Source organism: Mustela nigripes, chromosome 7 (assembly GCF_022355385.1).
Source record: "Mustela nigripes isolate SB6536 chromosome 7, MUSNIG.SB6536, whole genome shotgun sequence".
NCBI lineage: Eukaryota > Metazoa > Chordata > Mammalia > Carnivora > Mustelidae > Mustela > Mustela nigripes.
In genome coordinates this window covers 38,485,337-38,495,829 of record NC_081563.1, presented here as the reverse complement: position 1 = coordinate 38,495,829, position 10,493 = coordinate 38,485,337, and the positions used below count along the sequence as shown (strand labels likewise).

Genomic DNA, 10,493 nt, shown 5'->3' with positions numbered 1-10,493 from the left:
GGTTGATTTTCTGTTTCCAGAATTGCTGTTCTTCTTCTCTTCGATCTGCCGATGGATTTTCAGGTGTTTGCAATCTTTAGATAAGCTATCTAGCTGATCTCCGGCTAGCTGAAGCAGTCTCAGCCTGCTACTTCTCCGCCATCTTGACTCCTTGCCCTACTCTCTTCCTTTCATGAGACCAGCAATCTGTGACATTTCCCTCTACCCACATCCCCCTGGGTACCAGAGGACAAGGGGCACAGCTATAGTCTGCAGCCTGCTGAAATTTTCAACCTCTCCAATCTTATGTCTAAGTAGCTTGTTGACTTTGCTTCTCCATTACTTCTCATGAAATATGCAGTAAAAAATATAGGCCAGCATTACTGCCCTCTGTCTGCTCTTTTCACCTCAGTACTACCTGCGTGGTCGCTTGGCATGCTGTGTGTTCTGTTTCCAGGGGAATATGCATATAACAAAACCTTTTTACTGCATTGTAATATCTTTCTTGTTTTTCTTTCCTAAGACATCTGATTAAAGACACAGGGCCTGCCAACCAGCTAACAGCAGAGAAAGGACTCCAGGTTCTGCCCAGGTTGGCATCATATGTTGATGTAAGTTAAACTGGACAGCTCCCATACCATCCCGCAATGAAACAAGATGTTTTTAAGGTAGATGCTCAAAGAGCAGAAATGGTCATTGACTTAATGTGACTGGGGAAGTGGCCTGAAGTAATAATATGGATGCCCTACGGGGTGGCTGGCTAGGAAGGGTCTGGACGGAGGAGAGTGGAAGGATAAAGGAGGAAAGATCAGTCACAAGAAATGACCCAGTCTAAAACGAAAAGAGAAACTAAGCTAAAAACAAAACAAAAGAAAACAAAACCCCCAATTCAAAATCAACAATAACAAAACCCCACATATCTGGGATATATGGGACCAAACAAAAGATCTAACATTTGTGCCACTGGAATCCTAGAAAGAGTGGGGAGAGAGGCTGGAGATGAAAAATATTTTGAACAAGTAATTGCTGAAAATTTTCACATTTAGCAGACGCCCAACAGCATACACCTGAAGAAATATATGTCAAGACACATCGAATTATCATTTCTGAGCACTAAAGAAAAAGGAAGAATAGCACAGGATGAAAGAGAAAAATCACACCTCCTCAGAGAGGAATACACCTCGAATGACAGAGGATTTCTACTCAGAAACCATGGGAAGGAAGGAAATGATGTCAACGTTTTTTGTTTTTGTTTTTGTTTTTTTTTCTAGATAGAATTGACATATAATATTGTGTAAGTTTAAGTTTTACATAATGTGATAATTTGATCTACGTTTATATTGTGAAATGGTTACCAACGTAAGGAGAGTTAGAGCAACCGTCACTTCACATAATTATCCTTTTTGTTTTACTTATTTACTTTTTTGTGGTGAGAACATTGATGGTCTAGTCTCTTAGTAACCTTCCAGTACAATATAATACTGTTAACTACAGTCACCATGCTGTACATGAGACCATCAGAAATTATTTCATATGCAGAAGTTTGTACCCTGTGATCAAATCTCCCCTCCCTCTCTCACCACCCAGCCCCTGGCAACCACCAATCTGGTCTCCGTTTCTATGTATTTGGCTGTTTTAGATTCCACATGGAAGTGATACTATACATAATGGCTTTCTCTGTCTTCGTCATTTCACTTAGCATATAACTTTCACGTTTTATCCATGTTGTCTCAAATGGCAAATTCCCTTCCTTTTCACGGCTGAGTAGTATTTCATTGCGTGCGTACACATGTATAGCACATCTTCTTTATCCATTTATCCATCATTGGACACTTAGGTTGTTTCCATATCGTGGCTGTTTTAAATAATGCTGCAATGGGCTCAGTGGTGCATATATATTTTAAAATACCCAGTAGTGGAATAGCTGAATCATAGGGTGGTTCTATTAAGTTTTTTTGGAAACTCCATACTGTTTTCCATGGTGACTGCACCAATTTAAATCCCCAGCAACAACACGTGAGGGCGTTTCTCCTTATCCACTCCATATCCTCCTTCTCCATATCCTCTATAACCCTTGGTATTTCTTCTTTCTTTTCTTTCTTTTTTTGTGTTAATAGGTACTGAATTTTGCATCTGCTGAGACAATCTTATCATTTTTACCCTTAATCTTGTTAATGTGATCTATCATGCTGATTGATTTATGGATACTGAATGAGCCTTGCATCTCTGGAATAAATCATTCTTGATCACGCTGTATGATCCTTTTGATGTATTGTTGAATTTGGTTTGCTAATATTTTGTAGAGGATTTTTGCATCTATGTTCATCAGGGATATGGCCCTTCTGTTCTGGACGCCAAGAGCAACAGCCTCACCTCCCATCCCCTTCTTGTCCAGGCTGGGCTGGCCCCCAGAATGGGATCTGGGAGCGGAGGCAGGTGCACATAACTCGGGCTCCTTGAAATTACGGAAACATGATAATGTGGACATGCAGCTTGCTCCAAACTGTACCTAGGTGAATAAATGTTTAATTTCAAACCCTATTATTTGCCCTATAAATATGGCCCTTGTGGGGATGGTCCACTGGAAGTGTTCCGTGAGAGGAGGACGCTCCGCCCCGGCCTCTCAGTCAGGACTCGGGCATGTCTGTCTCCACGGGGCTTCCCCAGCTGCTGAGGTGGGGTGTTGTAAGTACCCGCTACGAGGTAAAGTGACCTTATACTCATTCGTATGCTCATTTGTATGCTTATACTAATAGTATACTCCTACTATTCCCTTCCTGTATGTGTAGATTCCTTTCCTCTTCTGTTTCTATTGGTTTTTCTATATTGATAATAAAGTTTTCTTTCCTTTTTGAAGCTGAAACAGGGCTGTGGTGAATCTTTTGTGCAGCACAGGAGGAGACTCTGTGTTATCACAAGGGCTACTGATGCAGATACTCATCACACTAAAAAATACCTTGGCAGGAACATCTAAATGGGCACTGACCACTCCACTTGGCACCCTAGCTTACTTAAGTTGACACATAAAGCTAACCACCATCAGAGACAAATTGAGGGGCCGAGTGATGGGCAAACAGACTCTTTGTGAGGGTGAAGTGTGTATCCCCAGGTAGGGTTTACTTGATACAGGCTCTACCTGGGTTTAGGAAAAGGCTCATGTCACGAAGTGGTGCACCAGCCACAGAGACCCACAGAACAGCCAGTGTGCCACCTGACAGAGGAAGCCTCAGGCATGTGCCCCACTCAGAGGAAAGATGGCAGAAGAGTTGTGGTTGGACTTGCAGTGTGCCTGAAGCTTCCACAGCCTCTGCCCTCCTCACCGAGACTGCGTGTCTGGTGTCTTAAGGGAATCCCACACCTTCCTCCTTCCCTCTGCTTAACATGGAACAACAGGAGGAGGAACAGGTGCGGGACGTTTATATGGTGCCCAAGCAACCCTGCGCTGACTTCTCAAACCACGGGAGGGAACTGAATTTTCTTGAAGGCACCTAGATTTCATTCATTGGTTAATTCAACACAAAACAGAAATATTGAACTGAAAAGATAGAATAACTGAAAATCAGGATTCAGTCTTCCCTTAGGTCCAATGAGGATCCCACATGTCTCCCCAAGGGAGGAAATTCTGGGTCTGTCTTCCATCTCTCATCTCTCTGGACATTGCACAGCTCCAGGACCCAAGCTCAAGTGTTTGCCACATCCTTACCCATGTACAGGAGAAAAATGGCCCAAAACTCAATATTTTCCAGTCAGAGGTTTTATAAAAAGTTGGGCCCAAGTTCTCCACTTTTTTTTTCTTTTTGTGCCTTCCAATTCTTTTGCCCCTCCTGCCTCCCATTAGTTGTTTCCCAGCATGTTTTTTTATTTACCTCAGTTACTGAAATGAAGAGCCAAGCTCACCATTTATGGAAACTGAACCCATTTAAAGATATTTTTAAATTGAAAATGGAAGCTCTTCATTCGATCTTGTAGCAGTTTTTCATTTTAGAACTGGTAATTTGTTCTCAGAGCTTCGAAGCTGACTTTTGTGTGTTCCTGTTATACAGTTCTGTTTTGGAGTTATTTTTGGCTCCTTACATTTCCACTGGGCACTTTCACAACCCACTGATTATGAGATTTGCTTCTGTTCCCCCTAACTGCTTTGCATAAGCCCCTGCAGGCCCAAACCAGTGGCTCAGGCTATATAAAAGAGGCCTTTGTTACAGGAGCTGAGCTGCATTGGGCAGGCAGGGGCAGTAAGATGATGTCACAGAGGCCGGTCCTCCTCTGCTTGTTGCTGTGGGTCTCAGGTGAGAAGCTGAAAAGTGCCATAATCCTTCTGGAGTAGTGTCATTTTAAACAACTTTTAAAGATACATAATGAGAAACCGTGGTTATTTCCACAATAGACCCAGTGATGTACTGCCATGTGGTACCATTAGGAAGCACATTTGCAATGACATATTTCAGCATGAGGGGGATAAATTGTGTCTGTATCACCATTTTTCTGATTGCAGGTTCCCATGGGGAAATCACGATGACTCAGTCTCCAGGCTCCCTGGCTGTGTCTCCAGGTCAACGGGTCACCCTGAACTGCAAAGCCAGTCAGAGTGTTAGCAACTATGTAAACTGGTACCAGCAGAAACCTGGGCAGTCTCCCAGGCTCCTCATCTATTATGCATCCAGGAGGGCCACGGGCATCCCTGACCGTTTCAGCGGCAGTGGGTCTGGCACAGACTACACCCTCACCATCAGCAACCTCCAGGCCGAAGATGTGGGAAACTATTACTGCATGCAGTATGATAACTATCCACCCACAGTGCTTCAGCCTCGAACACAAACCTGCTCTCTGGGGCCGCAGGTCAGGGAGGCTTTGCTGAACCACCTACTTCCTCTTCGCTCAGCCCTGAACATGTGCATTCAATTATCTGCTTGAGAAGTCACTTCTGACTTACTCCTTGCAGGGCTTGTATGGCTCAGCATAAAATGAAGAGATCGGGCTTTTCCTGCATCCCCTACCCCTTAAAAAAGATTTTATTTATTAATTTGTCAGACAGAGAGGGTGCACAAGCAGGGGAAGAAGGAGGCAGAGGGAGAAGCAGGCTCCCTTCTGAGCAGGGAACCCAATGTGGGACTCCATCCCAGGGATGCTGGGATCATGACCTGAACTGAAGGCAGCCACTTAACCGACTGAGCCACCCAGGCATCCCTCCTGCATCCCTTTTTGTGGGAGGTTAGTGAAGACAAATGCTGTGAAGATGTCTTAGGGATGCTGTTGGGAGTTTTTGTGCTCCAGGAAGCTGTGTGTTTCCCAGGAACCCATGGCCGTAGTGAGCCAGGAAGGTCTGTCTTTGGCCTCTGACAACGGGCTGTGAATTTTCCACCTGGCAGATCAGTTCTCCCTTCCTGCTCCTCTTGGACTCTGGGACATTTCTCTTTTATTTCTTTATTCTCTTTTGTTCATCCTCCATCACCCTCTCACTCTGAACCTTTCCAGGATGGAACCTTTGAGCTCACCTATTCAGAATCCCCCACATGCAAGCCAGAGAATCCTGAGCCCCAAACCTACTCTATTCCTTTCAATGAGAGGCACAATTTGTGATAATTCTCTCTATCCAGATCCTCCTGGGTACCAGAGGACAAGGAGCACACCTATAGTGTGCAGCCTGCTGAAATTTTCAAACTCACCAATCTTACATCTAAGTAGTTTGTTTACTTTGATTCTCCATTCTTCTCATGAAATACACAGTAAAAAATACAGGCCTGCTCTACTTCTCTCTGTCTGCTCTTCTCACCTTGATACTGCCTGTGTCGCCATGTGGCATGCTGTATATTCTGTTTCCAGGGGACTATGCATATAATAAAAACTTCTTACTGCATTGTAATAGCTTTCCTGTCTTTGCTTCTTACCACATCTGATTAAAGACACACGGCCTGCCAACCACTAATAGAGAAAGGAATCCAGGTTTTGCCCAGGTTTGCATGATATGTTGATGTAAGTTAACCTGGACAGCTCCCATACCATACCTCATGAAATAAGATATTTATTTAGTAGACACTCCAGGAGCACAAGTGGTCATTGACTTAATGTGGCTGGGGAAGTGACCTGACGTAGGGGCAAGGATGGCGTATGGGGTCTGGCTAGGAAGGGTCTGAAGGAGGAGAGTGGAAGGATAAAGGAGGAAAGATCAGAGGTAAGAAATTACCCAGTCTAAACCAAAAAGAGAAACTAAGCTAAAAATACAACAAGAAAACTGCCAAATCAAAACCACCACCAACAAAACACTACAGTATCTGGGATCATGGGACCAAACAAAAGATCTAACATTTGTGCCACTGGAATCCTAGAAAGAGTGGATGGAGATGAAAAATATTTTGAATAAGTAATTGCTGAAAACTTTTCACATTTAGCAGACACCCAACAGTATAAACCTGAAGAAATACATGTCAAGACAGCATCTGAAAATTTCTGAGCACTAAGGAAAAAGGAAAAAAAATATCATAGTCTGAAAGAGAAAAATCACAATTACCCAGAGAGGAAAACATCTTGAATGACAGAGGATTTCTATTCAGAAACCAGGAGAGCCAGAAGGCAATGATGTCACCATTTTTTTTTTCTAGATATAATTGACATATAACATTGTATAAGTTTAAGTTTTACACAATGTGATAAGTTGATCTATGTTTATATTGTGAAATGGTTACCAACATTAAGATAGTTAATGCCACCTTCACTTCACATAATTTTCCTTCTTGTTTTACTTATTTACTTTTTTGTGGTGAGAATATTGAAAGTCTAGTCTCTTAGTAACCTTCCAGTACAATAGAATCTTGTTAAGTACAGTCTCCATACTGTACATGAGACCATCAGAAATTATTTTATATACGAAAGTTTGTACCCTGTGATCAAATATCCCCTATTTATCTCACCACCCAACCCTGGCAACCACCAATCTAGTCTCTGTTTCTATGTATTTGGCTTTTTTAGATTCCACATGGAAGTGATATTATACATAATATCTTTCTCTGTCTTCCCTATTTCACTTAGCATATTACTTTCATGTTTCATCCATGTTGTCCAAAATGGCAAATTCCCTTCGCTTTCATGGCTGAGTAGTATTTCATTGTGTGCGTACACATGTATAGCACAGCTTATTTATCCATTTACCCATCAATGGACATTTAGGTTGTTTCCATATCGTGGCTGTTTTAAATAATGCTGCAATGGATGCAGTGGTGCATATATTTTTTCAAAGACCCAGGAGTGGAATAGCTGGATCAGGGTAATTCTATTTTTAAGTTTTTGAGGAAACTCCATACTGTTTTCCATAGTGGCTTCACCAGTTTACATCCCCAACAACACCTGAGGGTGTTTCTCCTTATCCTTTCCATATCTTCTTTCTCCATATCCTCTATAACCTTTGGTATTTCTTGTTTTTTTTTTTTTAATAAATAGATACTGAATGTTATCAAATACTTTTTCTGCATCTGTTGAGACAATCTCAAGATTTTTACCCTTAATTTTGTTAATGTGACATATTATGCATGTTGACTTATAGATATTGAATCATCCTTGTATCTCTTGACTAAATCCTTCTTGATCATGGTATATAATCCTTTTAATGTATTGTTGAATTTGGTTTGCTAATATTTTGTGGAAAATTTTTGCCTCTGTGTTCATAAGGGATATCGTCCTCTAGGTACAGCCCTTCTGTTCTGGATGCCAAGAGCTACAGCCTTGTCTCCAATCCCCTCCTGCTCCAGGCAGAGCTGGCTCCCGGAATGGGATCCAGGAGGGGAGGAAGATGCACATAGCTTAGGCTCCCTGAAAATACAGAAACATGATAATGTGGACATGCAGCTTGCTCCAAACTGCACATAGGGGAACAAATGTTTAATTTCAAACCCTATTATTTTCCCTATAAATTTATGGCCCTTGTGGGGATGGTCCACTGGAAGTGTCCCCTGAGGGAAGGACACTCCGCCCAGGCCTTTCAGTTGGGACTTCAGCCTATGTGTCTCCATGGGTCTTCCCCAGCTGGTGAGGTGGGGTGTCGTAAGTACCTGATATGAGGTCAAGTGGCCTTATTCTCATTTGTTGCCTACTATTCCCTTCCTATATGTGTAGCTTCCTTTTCTTTTCTGTTTCTATTCGTTTTTCTATAATAATAAAGTTTTCTTTCCTTTTTGAAGCCAAAACAGACCTGTGGTCAATCTTTTGTGCAGCACAGGTGGGGACTCTGTGTTGTGATAAGGGCTACTGATGTAGATGTTCATCACACTAAAAAATACCTTGGCAGCAACATCTAAATGGACATTGACCACTCCACTGGTTGCCCTGGCCTACTTCCTTTGACACATAAAATTAACCATCACAGGGGCAAATTGAGGGGCGGAGTTTTGGGAGAATCGACCCTTTGTGAGGGTGACATGTGGCTCCCCAGGTAGGGTCTACGTGATACAGGCTCTACCTGGGTCTTAGGAAATGGCTCATGTCACGAAGCGGTGCAACAGCCACAGTGACACACGGAGCAGCCAGGGTGCCACGTGACAGAGGAAGCCTCAGAGGAAAGATGGTGGAAGTTTTGTAGCTGGAGTTGCAGTGCACCGGAAGCCTCCACAGCCCCTGCCCTCCTCATGGGGATTACATGCTCTGCATCTTAAGGGAATCACACCCCTTCTCCCTTCCCTCTGTTTAAGAAGAAACAGCAGGATGAGGAACAGGTACAGGGAAGTTTATATGGTACCCAAGCAACCCTGTGCTGACTTCTCAATTCACTGGAGGGAACTGAAATTTCTTGAAGGCAACTAGATTTCATTCATTAGTTAATTCAACATAAAACAGAAATACTGAACTGAAAAGATAGAATAACTGAAAATCAGGGCTCAGAGTTCCCCTAGGTCCAATGAGGGTCCCATATGTCTCCCCAAGGGAGGAAATTCTGGGCCTGTCTTCCATCTATTCCATCTCTCTGGCCCCCGCACAGCTCCAGGACCCAAGCTCAAGTTTTTACCTCATCCTTACCCATCTGCAGGAGAAAAATGGCTTCAGAGCTCGATGTTTTCCAGTCAGAGGTTTAATAAAAAGTTGGACCCAAAGTTCTCCACTTTTTGTGACTTCCAATTCTTTTGCCCCTTCCTGTCTCCCATTATTTGTTTCCCAGCATATTTTGTTATTTTACCATGGTTTTAAAAAAAATTTATTTATTTATTTGACAGAGATCACAAGTAGGCAGAGAGGCAGGCAGAGAGAGCCGGGGAAGCAGGCTCCCCACTGAGCAGAGAGCCCGATATGGGGCTCGATCCCAAGACCCTGAGATCATGATCTGAGCCAAAGGCAGAGGTTTAACCCACTGGCCACCCAGTCGCTCCGTACCACAGTTTTTGATATGAAGAGCGAATGTCATCATTTCTGGAAACTGAACCCATTTAAAGCCATTTTTAAATTGATAATGGAAGCTCTTCAGTCAATCTTGTAGCTGTTTGTCATTTTAGAACTAAGTTGTTCTCAGAGCTTCTAAGTTGACTTTTGTGTGTTCCTGTTGTAAACTCTATTTTGAAGTTATTTTTGGCTCCTTACATTTCCACTGGGCACTTTCACAACCCACTGCTTATGAGATTTGTTTCTGTTCCCCCTGACTGCTTTGCATAAGCCCCTCCAGGCCCAGACCAGTGGCTCAGGCTGTATAAAAGGGGCCTTTGCTATGTGAGCTGAGCTGTGTCAGGCAGGCAGGGGGAGCAAGATGGTGTCACAGAGGCCAATCCTCCTCTGCTTGTTGCTGTGGGTCTCAGGTGAGAAACTGAAAAGTGCCAAAATCCTTCTGGAGTAATGTCATTTTAATCAACTTTTTAAGATATATAATGAGAACACTGGTTATTTCCAAAATAAACCCAAAGATGTACTGCCATGTGGTACCATTAGGAAGCACATTTGCAATGACATATTTTAGCATGAGGGGGATAAATTGTGTCTTTATCACCATTTTTCTGATTGCAGGTGCCTGTGGGGATATCACGATGACTCAGTCTCCAGGCTCCCTTGCTGTGTCTCCAGGTCAGCGGGTCACCCTGAACTGCAGAGCCAGTCAGAGTGTTAGCAACTATGTAGCCTGGTACCAGCAGAAACCTGGGCAGTCTCCCAGGCTCCTCATCTATGATGCATCCAGCAGGGCCACGGGCATCCCAGACCGGTTCAGCGGCAGTGGGTCTGGGACAGACTACACCCTCACCATCAGCAACCTCCAGGCCGAAGATGTGGGAAGCTATTACTGCCAGCAGTATAAAAACTATCCACCCACAGTGTTTCAGCCTTAAACACAAACCGTCCCCAGGGCTGCGGTTCAGGGAGGCCCTGCAGCAACAGCTGCTTCTTTCCCGCATAGCCCTGAAACTGTCTGTTCCCCATTCTGCCTGAGAAGTCACGTCTCCTGACTTACTCCTTGCTGGACTTGTAAGGCCCAGCAGAAAATGAAGGGAGTGGACTTTTCCTGCATTCTCTGAACCCCCCCCCCTTTTTAAAAAATAATATTTGATTTTTTC

General features: G+C 43.4%; 2 gene segments (V, D, J or C); both read left to right on the top strand.

The window, feature by feature from the left end:
- Positions 1-4,159: 4,159 nt before the first annotated feature.
- Positions 4,160-4,905, top strand: LOC132022185 (immunoglobulin kappa variable 3-15-like). The segment is given in 2 exon segments: positions 4,160-4,265; positions 4,472-4,905. Coding segments are annotated over 2 exon segments (468 nt in total).
- A 4,763-nt stretch (positions 4,906-9,668) lies between these two features.
- LOC132022188 (immunoglobulin kappa variable 3-15-like) lies at positions 9,669-10,283 on the top strand. The segment is given in 2 exon segments: positions 9,669-9,746; positions 9,952-10,283. Coding segments are annotated over 2 exon segments (366 nt in total).
- Positions 10,284-10,493: the final 210 nt, after the last annotated feature.